We start from the raw sequence: 25,148 nt of genomic DNA on the forward strand, positions 1-25,148 counted from the left end.
GTATATATTACATAATATGGCATAGACATAGACATAGACATAGACATAGACATAGTGCACCCTTACCCCAATTAAGGGATGTTTCACTACTGTCACACCAGGGGCACCTGGTGGTGAGTTCAAATCCATACAAGAGGGAGTACTCATGGATTTCAAACATTGTTCAAATCCTTGAAATTATAGTTGCTGGATGTCATCGCTATGGAGTCTAATCGACAAGTGTATGGCATCTCCGAGGCCTTCATATTGCCGACTCTGATATAAGCATATCTATGATGATGGGATGAGTTAGAGACGCAAGGAGTATTGATATCAGTAAAAAGGGATGAATTCCTCAACGGATTTGGGCAGCTTATCAAGTTTATAGGCAAGGAATTAATCGGGAATAGGTGAGTATAGGCATATGTAGAAAAGGTGGGAAAGGAGCAGATGTCGTCGTTGTTTATGGAAGCATCAACCAGCCTCATGATGGAGTTGTCGTAGTTGATTGCTTTGACATAGTATTTGTGAGAATGAAGGGAGATGGAGGTCACATTATTTTCACATGATAATTCAAATCTTGGATCACCGCAGTTTTTGGGGTCGCCAGTGAGGCGGAAAGGGTAGCTGATGTTGGCAAAGATGCCACATGAAGAAGGAGGGCATATGATGGCATCACAAGATTCAAACAAACTATGGAGTGAAAGAATCATCATCAAGAGAGATGAAGAAGTGATGAGGTTTTGATGTGTTGAGATCATGGCTCTCATGGAATTAATCATTACTAGATGTTTAACAAAACCCCACAAGAAACTGATTATGCAGCAGCACCAACACCAGCATACATTCATAGTCTATTAGGGTGGTGTTCGGTTTCCAAGATAAAATAATACCAAGATACAATCTAGGATTGAGTTGTGAGATTATTTTAGTCATAGGGGGTTAGCTATGACTAATTATCACATGATTATCCATATAGGATTGAGTTGTGGGGTTGGATCTCATGAACCAAACACACTATAAATTTAATCACGGATATAATCTTGCAAACCGAACACCCCTGTATAATTGGGTGGACATGATTAAAGTATTTAAAGCAGAAGACTCCATGTAAGTCTAGAGTTGAGTTGCTCATTTTTTTGATGCTGACCACACCACGTGTCGTATATTGAGTAGTAATTACGTATCATCCGGGACAAACTAATTCAGTCACGACAGCTGATTGCAGACAAATTTAGAAAAAGGCTAAATCTATTTGTTCGTATAATATTTCGTGTATATTTCATGTGGTTTCTTAGGAATAATTTTCAAGGTCTAACCCGAAATGATCAGATTCCTTTGAATGATGATATAGTGTTTAATTCTTACTAGTACAACTTTGTTTCACAATGACTTTCTCAATTTATTCCATTCACCTAGTTCATTAAAATATCAATGACTAAGGGTTACCAAAGTTTTAGCTAAATTAAAGGTGATACTAGCATTTATGATTGTATGGAAGGTAAATATTCTCAAAAGTAACGATTGACTTAAGAGGTCCAGCAAAGACTTAGTCAACATGTAGTGCAACTTACGCAAATGCAAAATTTCAATAGATTTCAGTAATTAATGACTTTGCTATGAACGGGGATAAGGTTGACTTTGCAAACGGATTTGGGCAGCTTATCAAGTTTATAGGCAAGGAATTAATCGGGAATAGGTGAGTATAGGCATATGTAGAAAAGGTGGGAAAGGAGCAGATGTCATCGTTGTTTATGGAAGCATCAACCAGCCTCATGATGGAGTTGTCGTAGTTGATTGCTTGGACATAGTATTTGTGAGAGTGAAGGGAGATGGAGGTCACATTATTTTCACATGATAATTCAAATCTTGGATCACCGCACTTTTTGGGGGGGAAAGGGTAGCTGATGTTGGCAAAGATGCCACATGAAGAAGGAGGAGTGCATATGATGGCATCACAAGATTCAAACAAACTATGGAGTGAAAGAATCATCATCAAGAGAGATGAAGAAGTGATGAGGTTTTGATGTGTTGAGATCATGGCTCTCATGGAATTAACCAATGAAAATTATGGAATGATGGATGTTTAACAAAACCACAATAGAACTAACTTTGGGTACACACACTCACTACTAAATACTAGCAGCTCCAAGCATGACTTGTGAGCAACTGATTTTAGGAGAGGAATTTATTTTACTTTAAAGTTAAAAGCGGAGATCGTTTTTTAATAGTATTACTGTACTTCTTTATTGATCTTGGCCAAACTAACGCAATCACTAATCCTCTCTTTATGAAATTAGTTTTTTTACCTTTTCAATTCTAACACATTTAAAACTTGTAATGAATTTACTTTTTCTTGCAAGTTCTCGTTTCCTTGGTTATTAGCCCAAGTGTATCCACCAGCAAACCCAATAACTACTATAGGTGCTTATTTGAATTCTTGCAAGTTCTTTTTAATGCAATTAATTTTTTTTACCTCTACTATAGGTAGTGGAAGTCATACAAATAACATTAAAATAATTACTTATCTTGTTTCCCGTCAAAAATTCTGAATACACCACTACCCGGATGAGTACACATTTTACAAATGCACTTGAGGTATGTTGTGAGTATTATTCAGTTATGCTTCCTCCACTGAGTATTCATCTCCCAAAATCGAATTAACTTGTCCTTAATAATTTGCTCTTGTTCTTTTTGTACAGATCAAACGTATAGAATATTAATATGAGTAGACAAATTTGGTTTTCACATAAAAACTTGAGATAATTAAAAAGATTTATAAAAAAAAAACAAATTACTACCTAGTTGGAAGTAGCTAAAATGAAAAAAAATCACGTTGTTCATAATAAACATAATACCCCTTCTTCTCCTTGTTAATTGAGTCACTAATTTTTTGCACTCGTGTTGGAAAAATGATAATAATAAATAGTTAATGTGAAAAGAAAGTAAAATAAGAGAGAGTTATCTGAATTATTATTTTACTTTTTCTTCACTTTTATTACTGTCATTTTTCAAAATGAGTGCAAAAAGAAATGACTCAATTTAACAAGGAACGGAGGGAGTAAACTTTTTTGTGAAAAAACTCCCATAAAAAAGACTTACTCCCTCCGTCACATGTTACTTGCACTGTTGTTTTTCGGCTCGTCATAAACTTCTTACACTATTTATAGTTTAAGTCAGAATTAATGCATTTAATTAATATGTTAGTTTAAGTTAATAGATCATTTATTAAGTGATCTCTCAGTACACTTAAAATTCTAATTTAATTACAATAAATAAATTAATCGCAAATTTACGGCCTAAAATGAAAACTGCGAGTAACATGAGACGGAGGGAGTATAATATTTTGGCTTGTATAGTTATCGACCCAACTCGAAATCATCAGATTCTTATTGAATAATGATGTTTTGGCTTAATTCTTGTGTTGAATAGTTACAAGTACAACTTTGTTTCACAATGATTTTCTCGTTCGATAAGAAAGATGAGATATAAGAAGATTTGTAAAGTAAGATAAAAAATGCGGACTTCGTGTCAAGATAAGTTTAGATGGAGGTTTTTTCGTTGTTGTTTGGTAGACAAAAAATGAGGTAGAAATGATATCCGATCCAATTTGTGAGATACTCCATCTGTCCCTCTGTAGTTGAGTCGTATTCCTTTTTGGGTTGTCCCACTATAGCTGAGTCGTTTCCTTTTTTGGAAAAAGCAACAACTTTTATTTTCTCTTACTTTACTCTATCTTACTTTATTCTCTCTTCATCTTTCTACCTTTTTTCCTTTTCTACTTTATTATTCAATTACTTAACTCACTTATCACAACTTTTCTTAAATCTTGTGCTGAAAAGAAACACTTCTACTAAAGAGGGATGGAGGAAGTATACAGACTTACGTGATAAGTTAGTTATAATACCAAACATTTGAAAATAGTTATATAAGTATCATGTCTGGACGTTACCGATTTATCAAATAGGAGTTATCCAAGTTTTGGCTAAAATTAAAGGGTGGTGATATTAATGATTGTACGAGAAGATAGATATTCGTAAGCAACGATTGACTTTTGACTTATGATATCAGGCTAATATCACCACCAATAGACATGTTTTCTTTGTTTTTAGTAATGACTTTGATATGACGGGGAATAAGGTTGACGCAAAGTCGTTGAAGACCCAGTCATAAGACCCAGTCAATAAGGTAAGTACTTCCTCCGTCTCAAGATAAGTGAGCATAAACTTTTCACGGAATTTAAGGAAATGAGGTTTTGTTAGTAAATTGGAAAGTGAATAAAGTAAAATAGTTAATAAAGTAGAGAGAATACCAAAAAATGAAATGGCTCACTTATCTTGGAACGTTCCAAAAAGGAATGTGAGTCGCTTATCTTGGAACGAGGGAGTATTAATTACATTTCCTCTAATTTTTTTCCATTAGATTTTCATTTATTTCGGAGATATACTCTCAATCTAAATTAGTTAGAAATAATACTCCCAACTAAGTTGAGTTGTATTTTTTCTCAGTGTCTCAATTAAGTTGAATCATTTTATTTTCTGACAAAAAAACAACACATCCAATCATTCACACTTTATTTCATTCACTTACTTTACTCTATCTTTATCTTTCATATTCTATTCTTCTCTCCTACTCCCTCTATTCGATAGTAGTGGAGTAATTTTTCCATTTTGGTATGTTCCGTAGTAGTGATGTCATTTTCCTTTGTAGTAAAAGTCAATACATTTCTTCTCAATACTTTACTCTCTCTTACTTTATTCTCTCTTCATCTTTCCACCTTTTTCATTTCCTACTTTATTCATTATTTATATAATTTACCTAACATAATTTATCTTAAATCACGTTCTGAAAAGAAACGTCTCCATTACCACGGAACGGAGGTAGTACTTTTCAACACAATTTCTTAATCTCCGTACCCAAAAGTTTTGATTCAACTTAGTTGGAACGGAGGGAGTAATATATACTTCCTTCGTCTCATTATAAGTGATCAATTTTTTATTTTGGGTTGTCTCGACATAAGTGATTTTTTTTTTCAAAAAATAACACTTTTATCTCTCTCTTATTGTATTCCATCTCTCTTATTTTATTTTCTATTTCTTTATCTCTCCTATTTTTTTCCTTTTCCATACTTTAATCTTTCTACTTAACTTATCATTTTCTTATATACTGTACAAAGGAAGGGAGGAAGTATCTTTTACGATTTGCTATTGCATGATATACTATCTCCGTCCCATTAAATATGAAACATTTGGCTTTTAGCACAAGATTTTATGGAGTTTTTGTGAATTAATTAAAAGAGAATAAGATAAAAGAGAAGAAAAAGAATAAAAATAATATTATTTCTATTTTAGGAAATGCTTAACTTCTAATGTGACAAAAAAATCTTATATACTGTACAAAGGAAGGAAGGAAGTATCTTTTACGATTTGCTATTGCATGATATACTATATCTGTCCCATTAAATATGAAATATTTGGCTTTTAGCACAAGATTTTATGGAATTTTTATGAATTAATTAAAAGAGAATAAGATAAAAGAGAAGAAAAAGAATAAAAATAATATTATTTCTATTTTAAGAAATGCTTAACTTCTAATGCGACAAAAAAAGTATATAATATGATTGTATGGAAGGTAGATATTAAGACTTATGAGGTCAAGCAAGACTTACACAAAATGTGAGCAGCATGTGGGAAAGAGCCGATTTGACTAGTCTTTCCCATTTCCTCTTGCTTTTCTGAGCAGTTCACATCATTTTCACTAGTTTTCCAGCATCTTAGAAAATATTTCATTTCAGTTGATCTCACGGTCACATTTTACTTTTACACCGCATTCGACTAACTCACTTTACTCACATTCTATTATAAAATCAATACTCCTTTCGTCCCTGAAAAGTATGAATTAATATATTTTTAGACCGTCCCTTAAAAGTGTGAACTTTCTTATTTTGGAAACTCATTTTTCTCTAATAAGGTGAGACTCATTCTCCACTAACAATACTTTAAAAACTTTTTCTTTCTATCTCTCTTATTTTTCCAATAATGCGTTAAAATCCGTACCGAACCAAATGTTCATACACTTTGGGGACGGAGGGGTATAAAAAATGGATCTCATATTCCACTAACTTTTCCAACCCGCTATTCTTTATATTTCTTAAAACGCATGCTCACACCAAATGTAACTCCCATTGAGAACGGAGGGAGTAATTACTAATACTCCTATGAGTTTTCCATTGGAGATAAGACTCGCAGCATCTAAGGATGGGTACTGTCCTTAGACTTAAAATTAAAGGATTGGCCACCTGCAAATGCTATTAAATCTTGCTACAAAACTTCCTCATGGGTAGCCTTAACACAAATTACGTATTCATTACATCTGATTATTAACTAATCGAAAACACAACTATCAGACTAGTTTCCACTTGATAAGTACTACTGTACAGAACTTACATTTAAAAGAAGAGATGGATAGAGGAAGGAAGATTGTGAAGTAGAGGTTTACTTCATGCAATAGTAATCAACTTTATCTTCACATGATAACTCAAATCTTGGATCACCGCAATTTTTGGGGTCGCTCTTGAGGCGGAAAGGGTAGCTGATGTTGGGAATGATGCCGCACGAAGGAGTGCATTTGGCATCACAAGATTCAAACAAACTATGGAGTGACAGAATCATCAAGAGAGATGAAGTGATGAGGTTTTGATGAGTTGTGATCATGGTTGGAGGAATTAATCAGTTGATGATTAACAAAATCAGACAACTCATGTTGCATAGTAGTACTAAATATATTTGAAGCAGCATGTATTGTGTGGACATAATTCAGTCTTAAAACCAGACGCAAGCATGACTTTGTAAACAACTGATGTAGTGATATCAAACTGACCACATGTATATTGATTAGTCTCGTCTAGCAAATAAAAATCAACTCTTGACTGTGAGAAAATTAGAAAAGGCTAATTGAAATAGTTACTATTCCATACATACAAGAGGAACTCGTTTCAGATTCAAGAAATAGTAATCTCGACACAGCTACTATTTTTATGATGGAGCAAGGATACTTCAGTTGAATCTGTAAGCCAGCTTTCTTCCTCGTTTCCTGCCACATGCGTTGATTGAGATGAATACGCTGGAATCTGCAGCCGTTCAACATCAGCTTCTAACATTGCCAACACTTGATTCATTGATGGACGATCATTTGGACCCATCTGTATACACCATAACGCAACTATTGTCATCTTCCTTACAAGACTCTTTCTGTTCCCATTCTCATCATTATCGGTGTTTTCCTCTTGTCTTTTCAATCTCAATCTCTCTGTCTTGGTTAATGTGGTCATATATCCAATTCGGAAAATACTTAGTAGAATCATCATTGTTTCCCTTCAACTCTTTGTTCAACCCCACCATTTCCATCAACAACATCCCGAAACTATACACATCCGCTTTGGAAGAGACTTCGCCAATACTTCTATTGATGAGTTCAGGAGCAACATACCCTATGGTTCCTCGAGCAGCCGTTAAAGTCACTGTCTCCTTGTCTATAGAGCATAACTTTGCTAGCCCAAAATCAGATACTTTTGGAATGAAGTTATTGTCTAGAAGTATATTGTGAGGTTTAATGTCAAAATGTAGGATTTGGATATCACAACCACGGTGCAAATACTCAATCCCTCGAGCCACCCCCATCGCAATCTTAAATTTCTCATCCCAATTCAAGGAGCATGCTTTTTCTTTGTTGAAGATATACTTCTCTAGGGAACCATTGGGCATGAAATCAAATACGAGGACGCGCTTGGATCGTTCAGCACAATATCCAACTAGCTGAACAACATTGACATGATGGATCCTCCCGATAGTTGCAATTTCATTAATGAAGTCTTGCCCATTTGTTTTGCCCTTTCCCAGTAGCTTGACTGCCACATGATTGCCGCTGCGAAGCTTTCCTTTGTAAACACAACCAAAACCTCCTTCGCCTAGTTTCTCTCGAAAACCTCGGGTCATCTTTTTTATGTCCGAATAAGAGTACCTAATTGGGGAGAGTTTGTTGTCACTCTGTAGAAAGCCCTCTATTTCCTCATAACTCGACAAACGCCTTCTTCGGAACTTGTAGATCAGGAACCCCATTCCAAGTAGCATCCCAACAATGAATCTTACTTCATAGCTAACAACTGCCATATAAAAAAGTAAAAAACACGTTTCTTGATATCTATTATCCATATGCAGTTTTGATGTATATACTCCCTCCATCCCAAGTTAGTTGAGGCGTTTCTTTTAGGTATGTGATTTAAGAAATTGATGATAGCCCGAAAAGGAATACAGTCAATCATCTTGGGACGAAGGGAGTCAAATATTGTACAGAATATATTAGAAGCTCACCAAGTATGCGCTCAATATCTTTGCGATACCCTGCAAGAACACATCGCTCCTCATTTAAGGTTTTCCTTACTTTCTCAGCATAAAACATATCGAGACAAAGAATTCTTACAGTTTTTCACGAAAACCCAATAAGAGATGCCAAATCCGATGATGATTTTTGCAGGAATGCTTACCCCTGCAAATACAACTGCTGCAAATGCAAATGGTGTTGACCAAGTTAATCATAAGTGCAAAAAGTGATGGGCATAAGTTGAAGATCTCACCAACTATGAGCATGAAAAGCATGAGACGGCCAGCAGCTGGACCTGATCATGAAGAAAAGCTGTTGAGACTAGAACCACCACTTTCGCTTTTATTCATAATAAATCAATCTTACCTTCAGGTGGTTTGAAGGATTCCATGATTTGCTCTGCGTTTTATAGAAAATCCATCAGCACACAAATGGAGTTTTAGAGTTGTTAAGTGAACATGTAAATTAAGTAGTCTAACTCTCACCCCATTTGTAATAGAGACCCGAATGATGCTCGCCGCAAATAACCAATCCACCCGGCTCTATAGAACAACCCGGTCCACTGCAATTTTGACAGAGAAAATAAAACCAAGACAGCTTAAATCCATACAGCAAAGACTGATGGATTTCTGAGAGGGATACATTATTCAAGTCTGTAAAGTTCCATGATGTTGCAACTATGGAATCTACTGTGCACATATGCTCCACATCAGCGGGGCGCAGCTGCCCAGCCTTTATGCAAGTATGTGTGCTAGATTTCCCACAACCAGTAACTTGGTTTGACAAGGAACAATTATGCAATGGATATTCGCAGCTCATTAAACTGATAGCTTGACTTTGCTGCCTTTCTAAGAAATAGGGATAGAAATAATCATCCCCATATGCAGAAGAAATAGGGAAAGAGCAGGTGTTGTTGTCTATGGAAGCATAGGCAAGCCTGATGGTGAAGTCACTGTAATTGATCACTTTCACGTGGTATTTTTGGGAGTTTAGAATAATTGAAGCAACATTGTTTTCACATACTAATTCGAAACTGGGATCACCACAGTCTTGGGGATCGTTCTTGAGGCGGAAAGGGGGCTTAATGTTGTGAATCAGGCCACACGCAGAGGGGGTGCAGTTTGCATTACAAACTTGAAAGAAATGGAGTGAGGCAATCAAGAGAGATAAACAAGTGAAGAAGAAGAAGATCAAGTTTTGATTCATCACCATTCTTTCTTGCTTCTCATGTAAGAGGGAAAAAATAAAGATTATAGTGCAGTGGTCATATGACCAAGACTAAGCAACAATAAAATGATTAAACTTGTTAGTCAAACATGTACAACAAATATGTGGGGTAGAGATTGACTAGTACAGAAGATGAACTTAATGCATACGTATTAAATTCCATAAAGACTTATTGGGCATATATAGTTGAGAATCAAGTATAGATGCATCTACCTTAGGTTTTTGTAGTCGGATAACTGAAAATGATTCTCTATTCTCACAACAAACAAATTTTTATATCCATCCATCCATCTCATAAATCCATTGGTTCAAAAAATATTTAGATTTGCATGTAGTCTATGCCATTTCAGATCAGACTAGAGCTTCATTCTTCATCAGTTTTGGCATGGCTTCAGCCTTCATGGCTATGCTTCCCTTCAGTGATTACACCCTCTATTTAATCTTCCTACAAAACTTCCTAATGAGGTGTCTTAAGACAAATTATTTATTCATTACATCTGATTATTATCAAACCAAAAAACACAACTATCAGTTTAGTTTCTACACAAGATCAAAGTGCTTTTTTCACATTCTATTACAAAACTAAGAAGAGATGGACGGAGGAAGGAATGAATGAAGATTGGGACGTAGAGGTTCATGCTATGATAATCTCAAAGTTGCTGGCATTGTTGTGATGGAGTAAAGATACAGAATCAGTTGCAGCTGTAAGCCAACTCTCTTCCTCATTTCCAGCAATTTGGGTTGACTGTGATGATGGATACTCTGGCATCTGCAGAAGCTCCACATCACCTTCCAACATTCCCAACACTTTATTCATTGATGGACGATCATCTGGACTCATCCTTATACACCACAAAGCAACTATTGTCATCTTCCGAACACTCCCATTCTCATCATTACCATTGTTATCTTGTCCCTTTTCAATTTCAATCTCCTTGGCTTGATTAAGCTGGTCATATATCCAATATGGAAAATACTTTGTAGAATCATCATTATTTTGCCTCAACTCTCTGTTTAAGCCCAGCATTTCCATCAACAGCATCCCAAAACTATACACGTCCGCCTTGGAAGAAACTCCGCCAATACTTCTGTTGATGAGTTCTGGGGCAACATACCCTATGGTTCCTCTAGCGACCGTTAAGGTCACTACCTCCTTCTCTACGGAGCATAACTTTGCTAGCCCAAAATCAGATATTTTGGGGATGAAGTTATGGTCGAGGAGTATGTTATGAGGCTTGATGTCAAAATGAAGAATTTGGATGTCACATCCTCGATGCAAATACTCAATTCCTCGAGCTATTCCAATTGCAATATCAAACTTCGTTTCCCAATTTAGGAAATTCATGTTATCTCGATTGAAGAGATACTTCTCGAGAGAACCATTGGGCATGAAATCAAAGATGAGAGCACGCTTGGAGCCTTGTGCACAATATCCAACAAGTTTTACCACATTGATATGGTGTATCCTTCCAATAGTTGCTATTTCATTCATAAAGTCTTGCCCATTCCCTCCAGATTTTCCTAGCATTTTGACTGCTACATGATGCCCACTTCGTAGCTTTCCTTTGTAAACACAACCATAGCCTCCTTCACCTAGTTTTTCTTGAAAACCTCTTGTCATCTTCTTTACGTCTGAATATGAATATCTGATAGGTGAGAGTTTGTTATCACTTTGGAGGAAGGTTTCTATTGTGTTATATTCAGACAAATGTCTTCTTCGGAATTTGTAGATCAAAAGCCACAATACCAAAGCAGAAATGATAACCCTTGGTGACAAGATGATGAAGTCTGTGATAAGATGAGAAGAAAAAAAAAATCATGAAATGCACTAGTAAGTAGTGAGTGAAGCATGAACTAATAGCGCACCAAAGATGAGTAACAGTTGAACGTGCAGCGAGTCAAATTTGTCAGGCCCTGCAACCACACTCAGTACTGCTACAATATGATATAAGAGAGCTAACACAGCAACGAACCCGCAGATGATGAACACAGGAGGGCTTATAACTGCACACAACATACCTGCAATTTATGTTTTCCAACAGCCAGAACTTAGTCATCTGTCTTGATTGATATCAAAATTAGAATTGATAATATAAACAGAAATGAGGATGGAATATCTTGAGAAGCATACATCAAATGAAGAGCTTACCTATAATGACCAAAAGAATTTGGCGATACTCTGCAGATATACATAAGATAAGATTAGTAGTGATGAGCACCATTTTCCAAAATATAGGAATGATATACATAAATGAAGTGAAGTGCATCCTTTCATGCATACCCCAAATTAATGATATTTTGGTTCCACAGTCAGGGCAGAAGATGAGTTCAAGTCCATACAAGAGGGACTCATGGATTTCCGAAAGAGAAACATTGTTCAAATCTTTAAAATCCCATGATGTGATCACTATGAGGTCTACTCCACAGGTGTATGGTACCTCCGAGGCCTTCACATGGCCAACCTTGATATAAGCATATCTGTGATGGGATGAATTAGAGGAACACTGAGTAGTGATATCAGTAAAAAGGGATGTATTTCTCAAGGGATTTGGGCAGCTTATAAAGTTTATAGGTAAGGAATTAATCGGGGATAGGTTAGAAAGACGATTGGGATGAGAATAGGTGAAGTTATAGAAATATATAGAATAGGTGGGAAATGAGCAGATGTCGTCGCTGTTTATGGAAGCATCAACCAGCCTCATGGTGGGCACGTTGTAGTAGTTGATGGCTTTAACATAGTATCTGTGGGAATCAAGGGAGAAGTAGGCAACATTGTTTTCACATGCTAATTCTAATATTGGATCACCACACTTATTGGAGTGGCCCTTGAGGCTGAAAGGATAGCTAATGTTGGGAATGATGCCGCAGGCAGGAGGAGTGCATTTGGCATCATAAGATCCAAACAAGTTGTGGAGTGATAGAAGCAGGAAGAGAGATGAAGTGATAAGGTTTTGATACATGGTTGGAGGAATTGACAAAACCAGACAACCAACTGCTTTTGCAGCATACATACTCTGCTATATAGATTTGTTTAGCCTACATATGCCTAGAAAACAAAAGGATTAAACTAATCCCTTGAATCCTCGACATTTGGAAGCATTGTATGTGTCTCAACTCGCAAGTCATACTAAGACAATAATAAGATCCAAAATATGGAGCTAGAGATCATGGTCAGATATTATAAACAAAGCTAAATAAGCACCATATCTCATTATTCTAATGAATTTATGCAGGCCGGACAACTTAAGCTACAAGAAAAAGTCTAAGCATATGTTGACAGATGAAATATGCTCTGCCGACAAATTAAACCTAGCTAATTGGAGGATAAATTCAATAAAACTATTATCAGGGTGCACATATGGAATTGGACAAATTAGATTGAAAATCATGGTTCTCACTTATAAGTCTAACTGGTGTGACTTTGTACAAATTATTTATTCAATACATCTGATTATTAACGAACCAAAAACAAAACTATATATCAGTTTATTTCTACCTGAGATCAGGGCACTTTCTCATTCTAGTACAGAATGTAAGAAGGGTCTGGAGGGAGGGAGGAAGGAAGGTTGGGACGTAGAGGTTCATGCTATGGTAATCTCGAAGTTGCTGGTGTTGTGATAGAGTAAAGATACAGAATCAGCTGCATCTGTAAGCCAACTCTCTTCCTCATTTCCAGCAATTTGTGTTGATTGTGATGATGGATACTCTGGAATCTGCAGGCGCTCCACATCACCTTCCAACATTTTCAACACTTTATTCATTGATGGACGATCATCTGGACTCATCCTTATACACCATAGAGCAACTATTGTCATCTTCCGAACACTCGCTTTCTCATCATTACCATTGTTATCCTGTACCTTTTCAATTTCAATCTCCTTGGCATGATTAAGCTGGTCATATATCCAATATGGGAACTACTTTGTAGAATCATCATTGTTTCGCCTCAACTCTCTGTTTAAGCCCAGCATTTCCATCAACAGCATCCCAAAACTATACACGTCCGCCTTGGAAGAGACTCCGCCAATACTTCTATTGATGAGTTCTGGGGCAACATATCCTATGGTTCCTCTAGCAACCGTTAAGGTCACTACCTCCTTCTCTACGGAGCATAACTTTGCTAGCCCGAAATCAGATATTTTGGGGATGAAGTTATGGTCGAGGAGTATGTTATGAGGCTTGATGTCAAAATGAAGAATTTGAATGTCACATCCTCGATGCAAATACTCAATTCCTCGAGCTATTCCAACTGCAATATCAAACTTTGTTTCCCAATTTAGGAAATTCATATTTCTCGATTGAAGAGATACTTCTCGAGAGAACCATTAGGCATGAAATCAAAGATGAGAGCACGCTTGGAGCCTTGTGCACAATATCCAACAAGTTTCACCACATTGATATGGTGTATTCTTCCAATAGTTGCTATTTCATTCATAAAGTCTTGCCCATTTCCTCCAGATTTTCCTAGCATTTTGACTGCTACGTGATGCCCACTTCGTAGCTTTCCTTTGTAAACACAACCATAGCCTCCTTCACCTAGTTTTTCTTGAAAACCTCTTGTCATTCTCTTTATGTCTGAATATGAATATCTGATTGGTGATAGTTTGTTATCACTTTGGAGGAAGGTTTCTATTGTGTTATATTCGGACAAATGTCTTCTTCGGAATTTGTAGATCAAAAGCCACAATACCAAAGCGGAAATGATAACCCTTGGTGACAAGATGATGAAGTCTGTGATAAGATGAGTAACAGAGAGAAAATGATGAAATGCGTAGTATGCTTTGTAATATTTATGTATCTTATAAATGACTGCTTGAAATAGTAAGTAGTGAGTAGAGCATGAAGTGAGAGCGAACCGATGATAAGTACTACTTCAGCAAGCAACGGGTTAAATTGGTGGGGCTCGACAAGCGCAGTCACTACTGATACAATATGATATAAGAGTGCTAATACAGCAATGAATCCACATATGGTGAATAGAGGAGGGCTTACAGATGCACACAACAGACCTACAGTTTATGTTCTCCAACAGCCTGAATTTAGTCATCTGTCTTGATTGATATCAAAATTAAAATTGATAAAGAAAACATAAATGAGGATGGAATATGTTGTGAAGCATATATATAATGAAGACCTTACCTAGAATGACAACAAGAAATTGTCGATGCTCTGCAGATATACATACAAGACAAGAGTAGTAATGTCAGCACCAATATATAGGAATGATATTCATATATGAGTGACAGAGTGCATCCTTTGCTTACCGAAAATATTGAAGTTTTTGGAAGGTCCACAGGAGGGGCAGATCATGAGTTGGAATCCATACAAGAGGGACTCATGGATTTCTGAAAGCAAAACATTGTTCAAATCCTTAAAATTATACCAGGATGTCATCGCTATGAGGTCTACTCCACATGCGTATGGAACCTCTGAGGCATTCATGTGGCCGACCTTGATATAAGCATATTTGTGATGTGATGAATTAGAGACACAATGAGTGGTGATATCAGTGAAGAAGGATGAATTGGTCAACAAGGGATTTGGGCAGCTTATAAAGTTAATAGGTAAGGAATGAAATGGGGATAGGTTAGAAAGACGATAGGGACGACCATAGATGAAGTTATAGTTATATGTAAAAAAGGAGGGAAACGAGCAGATGTCGTCATTATTTATGGAAGCATCAACCAGCCTTATGGTAGAGTCGTCGTAATAGCTATTGTTGCCGTAGTTGATTGCTTTGACATAGTATCTGTGAGAATTGAGGGAGAAGTAGGTCACATTATTTTCACATGCTAATTCTAATATTGAATCACCACACTTGTTGGAGTCGCCCTTGAGGCTGAAAGGGTAGCTGATATTGGGAATGATGCCGCATACAGAAGGAGTGCATTTGGCATCACAAGATTCAAACAAATTATGGAGCGAAAGAATGAAGAGAGATGCAGTGGTGAGGAAGATGAGATTTTGATGAGTTGTGATCATGGTTGGAAGAATTAATCAGTTAGTGTAATGAAACCAGATAACAACTGATTTTGAAGCAGAACCTACATACATACTCTACTATATATATTTGGAGCAGCACAAAACCTTCATTATCACATGTCAAAGGAAAATCTAACCGATACACCAAATAATATGGACTGTCTGTTTTCCCTACATAAATCGACAAAGGAAAAATAACCTAATTAAGTGTTATCCCTAGGAAATAGAAGGATAAAATTAATCCCTCGACATTTGTCGTCCTTGAAATGGAAGCATTCTGTGTCTCGAGTCAAATACTAGGACAATAATAAGATCCAAAATATCTCCCTAGAGATCATAGTCGGATATTATAAACAAACCTAAATACATAATATTATTATAATGAATCATCACGTACAAACAACCATATATCCATGCAGGCCCAGCACAGACGACTTGAGCAATATGGAAAAATTCAACACATGTTGAAAGATAAAATATGCACTTCTGCGGATAAATAATTTGATAAATCTAGCTAATTGCAGGATTAATTCAAAAGTTTCATCAGAGATTCAGAGTGTGCATAATTAATTGGACAAATTAGATTTTAAAATCATTGTTCTTCATAAAAGCAAAAGAATAATGAAGTAAAATTCCCAGCAACATTGATGATAGATTACTGCTTAAAAGATAAGAGAACCTGTACAATATTGTTCATTCCATAAAGCTTGGCATAGTCTGCCAGCACTTTCAACACCAACCCAACTTATAAACACCACTGCATAAGCATTCCTCCTCCTCCCCTTCAAAACCCCATCCCTTGGAATCTGTTCTGGTTGGTTTGGATCATCTGCAGTTCTGAATTCATAGAGCAACCACTCCAACTAGCTGCTTTCCGACAACACAGTTCAGCTTTATTGCATATCCCAAGCAGACTATGTCTTCACAGCTTGCCTCCTGTTGTCTTGCTGCTGCTTTGTGAGTCCATCCTGTCCATCAGTGCCGTCATTCTCATCTCCAAGGAGATATTGGTCAACCCGTGCAGCTGCTTGCCTGCCTTCAGATATTGCCCAGACCACCAGTGACTGTCCGCGTCGGCAATCCCCAGCAGCAAAGACACCTTCAACATTGGTTGAGAAGCGACCGTAGTCAGCTTTGAAGTTTGATCGGTTGTCTTTGTCCACTCCAAGTTTGCCAGCGACCGCCTGAGAAAGGACCAGAATTGTTGTTAGAGCAAGACTGGTGTTTACATGTTTCCATGCACAGCAGCAGTGGACACTATGTCCAACCAAAATAGAATACAGATCTCGTTGCACCAGGGTTGAAGAGAAAGGGGAAGTTCAATAATGGCAACATTATTATAAGATAATGCTAACCTCTTCAGGACCCAGAAATCCCATTGCGAGCAGGACTAAATCAGCTTCAATAATTTCTTCAGAACCTTCAACTTCCTTGAATTGGAACCTTCCACTGGCATCCTTCTCCCAACTGACTCGCACAACCTCAAGTCCTTTTAATGTTCCTTTCTCATCTCCAATAAAACGTTTTGTCAACACTTCATAAGACCTTGGGTCCCAACCAAACTTGGTAGCAGCTTCTTGATGCCCATAATCTACACGGAATACCCGTGGCCACTGCCAATTTTGAAGAAACAGAAATTTCATTTTGTTGCCCGGGAAGCTAGTCAAAGAAATATAGGAGAGAAAGGAGAAAACTAATATAGAATGGGAAAAGCAGAGATGGACAACGAACATAAGCCAGAACAAATGATGTCATTATTCATTCAGCAGGACAAAAACTTAGCGGAAGTGGTTCAATTTGAAATATGAGATAGAATATTAACCACCACTATAAAGTAGCCGAAAAGGGCAAGATTTTAAATGCAGATACTGGAAGCAGAAAAAAGTTTAGAAACCTGAGGCCAAGGGTTGCCTGGGGCCCTGGTAGCTGGTGGTTTAGGGAGAAGTTCTAGATTTACAATGCTGGTGCACCCATGTCTGATTGATGTCCCGATACAGTCAGTGCCAGTGTCACCTCCACCAATCACCACTACTTTCTTTCCCTTGGCAGAAATGTACTTTCCATCCTGAAGATTGCTATCAAGAAGGCTTTTTGTATTTGCATGAAGAAACTCCATGGCAAAATGGACTCCAGAAAGATCTCTCCCAGGAACAGGAAGGTCCCTGCAAAATTGGCAAATGGGTAGGTTATAACCCATTCTGAAAACTATGTACTTCTATAATTGATAGTATTCAATGAATTGCAGAAATCATTTTTGCACACCTTGGTTTTGTGGCTCCCACAGCCAACACAATTGCGTCATGCACTTCACGAAGCTGATCTATAGAGTATAGTGGATCTTTTCCTACATTAGCATTAACTACAAATTTCACTCCTTCCTTTTCCATGAGATCAACCCGCCTCTGAACTACATCAATTTTGTCGGTCTTCATGTTCGGCACACCATACATCATTAATCCACCAATTCTGTCAGCACGCTCAAAAACTGTCACAGAGTGTCCTTTTTTATTTAACTGATCAGCAGCAGCCAAACCAGCAGGCCCACTTCCAATAATCGCAACACTTTTTCTGAAATAGGTAAAGGTAAATCAGAGTTAAATTCCACAACTGAAAATAAAATTATTTTTCGGCAATGAAATAAATATATTTATGTATAAGTATCATATATCCGAAACCCAATGCAAATACAAAACTGCATTACTGCAGCATTCCAAGGAAAAAGGCATACCCTGTTCTTGTCTGAGGAGGCTGGGGAACCATCCACCCCTCCTCAAAAGCTTTATCAATGATAGAGCACTCAATTGATTTGATAGACACAGGATTTTCTATGATACCAAGTACACAAGATCCTTCACAAGGAGCAGGGCATACACGACCTGTGAACTCTGGGAAGTTGTTAGTTTCCAAAAGCCTATCCAATGCTTCTCGCCATCTGTTCTGGTAAACCAACTCATTGAATTCTGGTATCTTATTTCCAAGAGGGCATCCAGAATTCTCCTGCAAGACAAAATCCCATTTATAACAACTTAGGCCTTAGTCCTCAAGATGATTCTTCTTACAAGTACTACAGAACTTTTGTTACCTGATGACAAAAAGGAGTACCGCAGTCCATACAGCGAGCCGATTGTGTTTTCAACAATGGTCCTGGCTTTGATTCCTCCATAACTTCATTCCAGTCATTCATCCTAACAGTCGGGTCCCTGTACGAAACGCCCTCCCTCTCATAAGCAACAAAACCACGATGTTTGACAGCATCAGGAACCCTAGTTGGCCTCTTTTCTGGTTCTTGTTCCTCAACCTATCCAATCAAAAAAAATTAAAAATGGATCTTCATGATTGGTACAAAGTTCAAAACACACAGGTCAACTTAGTAAACTGCACTTTATGAATGTACTAGTAAAAAACTGTGTACGTCAAACCGACAAGGAGACGGTTTTTGCAATGTCTCTGCACCTATGAACTCATTTGTGTCATAGCATGCAGCGCAGGATGAGGATTTTAAAAAGCAAGCAGCCAACCAAGTGCCTCAAAAAATACCTGGGGAGTTTCGTTGATAGATACTGCTGACATCTTCTTAAGCTCTTCAAAAGCATCCTTATCCTTCAACTCTGCTTCTTCTTCTGCCTCAGCCTCTTTGGCTGCAACTTCAGCTGTCTTCTCTGAAATTTCATCCACTTTCTTATTTGCTAGAATGCGTTTATAGTCACGAGGGAAGACCTTGACAAACTTCTTAAGAAGAGAGTCAAAATCTGAAAGGACATCCCTAGCTAATTGGCTGTTTGTGTGGCGCTGATGCTGTTGTATCATCATTCTGAGCATCAAAATATCATCTTTATCTTCCACTGGATCAAGATCTACCAACTCTTGATTGCACCGAGAACTGAAAGTTGAATCAACATCAAGAACATAAGCAATGCCCCCACTCATGCCAGCAGCAAAATTTCTACCAGTCTTTCCCAGCACTACAACAGTGCCCCCAGTCATGTACTCACATCCATGATCACCTACACCTTCAACTACAGCTTTAACACCAGAATTACGAACAGCAAATCTTTCTGCTGCCATTCCGTTAAAATAAGCCTCCCCATTTGTGCCCCCATAAAGAGCTACGTTGCCAATGACAATATTTTCCTTCGGATCGAAGTTGCTACCTTTAGGGGGGTATACAATAATTCTACCTCCTGACAGGCCCTTCCCTACATAATCATTGCTATCCCCTTCAAGCTCCAATGTAATGCCAGGACATAGAAAAGCTCCAAGACTCTGACCTGCACTTCCATTAAGTTTGATATGAATTGTATCTGAAGGAAGTCCCGCCATTCGATAGCGCTTCGTCACTTCATGGCTTAGCATGGTTCCAACTGCTCGGTTTACATTGCATATAGGAGATTCAATGTATACAGAAATACTTTTATCCAAGGCAGGTTTAGCTAAAGCTATTAGTTTTTTATCTAAAGCCATGTCCAGCCCATGGTCCTGTTTCTGCACACAATACTGCGCAGCATCTGGTCTGATGTCAGCAGCTGGGCGAAGTAGAAGGGACAGATCAATGTTCTTAAGCTTCTCATTGTTTTTTGCCACGTCTTTATCCAGTTCAAGCATGTCTGCACGACCAACCATTTCATTGAGTGTTCGAAAACCAAGCTGAGACATAATCTCCCTTAATTCCTCTGCCAGCATAAAGAAGAAGTTGATGACATGTTCAGGTTCACCGGTAAACTTCTCCCTAAGAACTGGATCTTGAGTTGCAATACCAACAGGGCATGTGTTTTTGTGACATTTCCGCATCATGATGCAACCCAGCGTTATGAGGGGAGCAGTGCTGAAACCAAACTCCTCTGCACCAAGAAGCGCAGCAACAGCTACATCTCGTCCAGTCTTCAGTTGGCCATCAGTCTGAAGAACAGTTCGACCACGAAGATCATTCGCCACTAAGGTTTGATGTGTCTCTGCTAGACCAAGTTCCCAAGGAACACCAGCACTTTTGATGCCTGTCCATCTTGAAGCCCCGGTACCGCCGTCATGACCAGAGATCAAAACATGATCAGCATGACCCTTAACGACCCCACTGGCAATCACTCCCACACCAGCTTCAGAAACCAACTTCACACTAATACGGGCATCAGGATTTGCATTCTGCAAAAATTATAACAGAAAATTAATGAAAGCCAGATTGACAACCAATGCATAAGTGGACAACCATGATATACAATCATTCCCAACATATCCACGTTCAAGTAAATTACTAAAATATAAGAGTAAAACTGACGAGGCTTGAAATATACCTTGAGGTCATGAATCAATTGTGCTAGATCTTCAATGGAATAAATGTCATGATGGGGAGGAGGACTGATAAGGCCCACACCAGCTGTAGAATTCCTAGTTACAGCAATGTCACCAATTACCTTGTGCCCTGGAAGTTCACCTCCTTCACCAGGTTTTGCTCCCTGCATCATGAAATCTCAAACGTCAAAACATACTAATCATTTGATATAAAACATGTGAAATGAACACTCTCACCAAATGGCAAATGCAGGTATCATTAAATGATGCAAAGACACCACAAGGTGCTTTGCTGACGTCATCTGTCCATGAACGTAAATTCATAAACAAAAGACCGTTGTTCCTACCCAAGCACAGGAGATTTTTTTAAAAAAAAGGCATGACAAGACAACAGAACAGACCATGCAAATCCCCCTTTAGATGAAAAAGATATCATATGAGTACCTGAGCCATTTTTATTTGTAATTCATCCGCATTTGTAAGATAATAGCTGGAAACTCCAAACCTTCCACTGGCAACCTGTTTTATGGAACTCCTCTTTGGATTTCGTGAACCATCTGCAAGAGGCTCCATACGAGATGGTTCTTCACCTCCCTCACCTGTTTGCAAAAGATTAAAAAAACATAGACAGCTTAGATGAAGTTTCATGCATTGGAAAAGAATAATGAACAAGCAATTGAGGCACATCGCAACCGAAGCTTACCAGTGTTCGACTTTCCCCCAATCTGGTTCATTGCTTCAGCAAGTGTTGTGTGAGCCTCCAATGAGATAGAACCATAGCTCATCGCTCCAGTACAGAAACGTTTTACAATCTCGCTAGCAGGTTCAACTTCTTCAAGAGGAACCTTTACCTCAGCTTCTTTAAATTTCAGAAGCCCTCTCAAATTACATGACTTATTCAGTTCCTGAACACGGTTAGAGTACTCTTTATAGGCAGCTACACTGTTTGATCTAGTAGCCTCTTGTAACTTTGAAATGGCAAGGGGATCATTTAAGTGGATCTCACCACCTTTTCTCCAGTGATAATCTCCTGGATTAGGAAGTGCTACGGCCTCAGCACTACCAGGTGGTAAGGCACGTGTTGGGAAAGCCAGCTCATGCAACAGAAGTGCATCAAGTGCGAGAGCTTCAAAAGTTGCACCCTCCACTCTGCTTGGAGTTCCTATAAAACAACGTTCCATCACCTCCGATGACAGGCCAACGGCCTCAAATATCTGAGCACCCTTATATGATGCAAGAGTTGAAATACCCATCTTGGCTAGAACCTTCATCATGCCATAGTTGCTTGCCTTATAATATTCCTTGACAAGCTCATCCTTTGAGTGGAATTCACCAGTTGGCTTGGGTGGAATTTTCCCATCAACTTGCAATCTCCAAATGGCTTCAACAGCCAAGTAAGGACAGATTGCATCTGCACCAAATCCTACAAGTGTACAAAAATGATGCACTTCTCGGGGCTCCGCAGATTCAATAATCAATGCAACACGAGTTCGTTCAAGCTTCTTCACTAAATGATGATGTACGGCACCAACAGCCAAGAGGGAGCTAACCGCGACACGCTTTGGTGAGAAAGCTGCATTATATAAAGAATAGAAGATACTAGTAACTAAAAAGATTATGAGAAAAGGAACAAGAAAATAAGGCACGATTATAACCATATCTTCCAAGTTTCAGGATGGAATACCTCGATCAGAAAGCACCAGAGTCGTATATCCTTCCTTGATTGCATCATGTGCTTCAATACATATCCTGTCTAGGGTCTCCTCCAAGCCCTTCCTACCACAATCCTTGGAGTGGGTAATGTCAAGAACTTTACTTTTCCAGCCCCGGTAGTTCATCTTTTTCATAGCTTCCATTTCATCAATGGTTAGGAGAGGTCCTTTCAGTGACAGGCGATGGCATTGTTCTTCTGTGGTCTCTGTCAGATCGCCTTCTGGACCAATCATGCATTCCGTGGAGGTAACAATCTTCTCCCGAATAGGATCTATTGGAGGGTTAGTGACCTGAGCAAACATCTGCTTGAAGTACTCGAACGTAAGTTTCTCCCTGTTAGACATCACAGCCAATGGAGCATCATTCCCCATTGAACCGAGGGCCTCAATGCCATCTTTTGCCATTGGCAGTAAAAGCATTTCCAGAGATTCCACAGTGTAACTGCACAGAGACAAATGCATTCAATCATGAACAACAAAAACGAAATATACATCATGCACGAATATATACATAAATATGAGACAAAGTACCCAAACGCCTTCAATGGTGACAAAATCCCATGCATTCCCATGTTTTCCATATCTTCATCATCAGAAGATGCCTAAAAGGTTGTGACTGTTAGCTTGTGAAAATGAGTATGATATCAGTGACGGGACTGAAAAAATTGCTAACCGGTAAAACACCAGCTATCGTGGGAGGAGTTCGGTCTGATTCCGGAACAGATTCAACTATGTCCTTCAATTGCAGCTTTTGCCTCTTTAGCCACTCACCGTAAGGTCTTGCGAGTGAGTATTGTTGCTTCAAGGCTTCATCATCAACCACAACATGCTTCTCAAAATCAACAAGAAGCATCATACCAGGGTTAAGTCTTCCTTTTCTTGCTACATCTTCTGGGGGGATGTCAACGACGCCTACTTCACTTGCCATGATAACTCTGCCACTGTGTGTAACATAAAATCTACCAGGACGTAACCCATTTCTGTCTAATGTTGCTCCAAGATAGTGCCCATCGGTAACTGCAAATCATTCTATGTAAGAGCCAAGCAAATATAAGTCTGACGTAACTATATTAGACTCTTCAAAAAGGACATACATGATATAAGAGCAGGATGTCACGCCCGCGTTTCCTAAGGATAGGAAGTACGGTGGACCGCGACTAGGAGGGGGATAAAGAAGCGGGGAAGAAAGGGGGTAACAAGAATATTTGACCCAAAACATTTAAAAAGGAAGTTCACTTTTAAACATTGTACTTAAGACGACATTACAAAAGTTAAAGTATTCAGAGTTTAAAGGAAAAACATTGTAACGGTTTACAAGCAGCGGAAAGATCAAACGACAGATGATGCCATGTATGACGACACGACACCATCCAAAAGACCAAATAAAAATACTATTTCAGCTTTGGCTGCTCAACATCCGTCATCCCCATCGTCGCTCAACCTGCACATTAAGAAAACAACATGCAGGGCTGAGTACTTATGCACTCAGTGGACACACGCCAAAAACATAGTTTGTCATGCCATAACAGTGTAACATTGGGGTTTTGAGTATAATGAAAATAACCCAAGTACACAAAATACATTTCATAAATTCGACTGCGCAGTCATTTTCCGATATTGCCACCCTTATTCCCTCAATCATACACTATCTGATCCAAACCATGACAAGGGGCGTGGCCACACCCCAGGTCATCTAGACCGGCCAACTTGCTCTCAGATGGCACCCAGTCTCGTGTACACTAGCCTGAGGGTTCGCAGCCCAACAGACCCGAATTCGATTAAACATATGTGGTAAACCACTTCAGATAGGTTTCAAAACGAAAAATTGGCAAGACAAACAGTTCACCTCCATAAACATTTCCGGAACAAAGTCCGTATTTAAAGATAACCCACATAAAAGTAGGGTAGAAAAGCCCACCTCGATTGCTTAGCTTTTAAAACAGTTCCCTTCAACCACACTTTCCTCGAAAAAGATCACCCTTTTGAAAGATAAATAATATCATGATTAGAGTCAGAAGAGACGAGACTTTAAACGACAATGCATGATTCCTACGTGGACGACTTCAACATCTAGCACGTTACACGTACATACACTTAACAACATATTACAAAACAAACACACAAAGTCACACGTTCGAAACACACCCCGCATGCAAACGACGTACCCAAAACGCGCACACGACACACGAACACAGCACTCCAAGTCCTGGCATACCCTTACTGTGCAAACGGCTCACTTGGCTCGGAAAAAGCTCGGAAAAAGGATCGGCGTCTCGGCCTGGCTCGGTGTCTCGGCCGCCTGGCTCGGCACCTCGGCCGACCGTCTCGGCCGCCTGGCTCGGCACCTCGGCCGCCTGGCTCGGCACCTCGGCCGACCGTCTCGGCCGCCTGGCTCGGCACCTCGGCCGCCTGTCTCGGCACAGCTCGGCACCTGACTCGGCACAGCTCGGCACCTGTCTCGGCACAGCTCGGCACTTGTCTCGGCACAGCTCGGCACCTGTCTCGGCACAGCTCGGCACCTGTCTCGGCACAGCTCGGCACTTGTCTCGGCACCTGTCTCGGCACCTGTCTCGGCACAGCTGCTCG

At 38.9% G+C, this 25,148-nt stretch overlaps 2 protein-coding genes and 2 pseudogenes across 2 annotated transcripts; all 4 read right to left on the bottom strand.

Moving 5' to 3' along the window:
- Positions 1–6,843: 6,843 nt before the first annotated feature.
- Positions 6,844–9,606, bottom strand: LOC121747187 (annotated as a pseudogene).
- Positions 9,607–10,148: 542 nt separating this feature from the next.
- Positions 10,149–11,480, bottom strand: LOC121747571 (rust resistance kinase Lr10-like). The gene is made up of 2 exons (XM_042141640.1): positions 11,452–11,480; positions 10,149–11,373 (listed from the first exon to the last, which is right to left on the bottom strand). The coding sequence occupies exon 2, from the start codon at positions 11,204–11,206 to the stop codon at positions 10,220–10,222; it is 987 nt and encodes a 328-aa protein (XP_041997574.1). The 5' UTR covers positions 11,207–11,373; positions 11,452–11,480; the 3' UTR covers positions 10,149–10,219.
- A 1,686-nt stretch (positions 11,481–13,166) lies between these two features.
- LOC121749067 lies at positions 13,167–14,313 on the bottom strand (annotated as a pseudogene).
- A 1,898-nt stretch (positions 14,314–16,211) lies between these two features.
- LOC121747965 (glutamate synthase [NADH], amyloplastic-like) lies at positions 16,212–23,727 on the bottom strand. Its single transcript, XM_042142151.1, has 14 exons — positions 23,657–23,727; positions 23,236–23,579; positions 23,094–23,164; positions 22,535–23,004; positions 21,554–22,423; positions 21,295–21,449; positions 20,853–21,014; positions 19,105–20,703; positions 18,650–18,865; positions 18,296–18,564; positions 17,830–18,135; positions 17,462–17,729; positions 16,923–17,180; positions 16,212–16,751 (listed from the first exon to the last, which is right to left on the bottom strand). Exons 2-14 carry the CDS (start codon positions 23,488–23,490, stop codon positions 16,482–16,484), a joined length of 5,169 nt encoding a protein of 1,722 aa, XP_041998085.1. The 5' UTR covers positions 23,491–23,579; positions 23,657–23,727; the 3' UTR covers positions 16,212–16,481.
- Positions 23,728–25,148: the final 1,421 nt, after the last annotated feature.

Source organism: Salvia splendens, chromosome 9 (assembly GCF_004379255.2).
Source record: "Salvia splendens isolate huo1 chromosome 9, SspV2, whole genome shotgun sequence".
NCBI classification, from domain to species: Eukaryota; Viridiplantae; Streptophyta; class Magnoliopsida; order Lamiales; family Lamiaceae; genus Salvia; species Salvia splendens.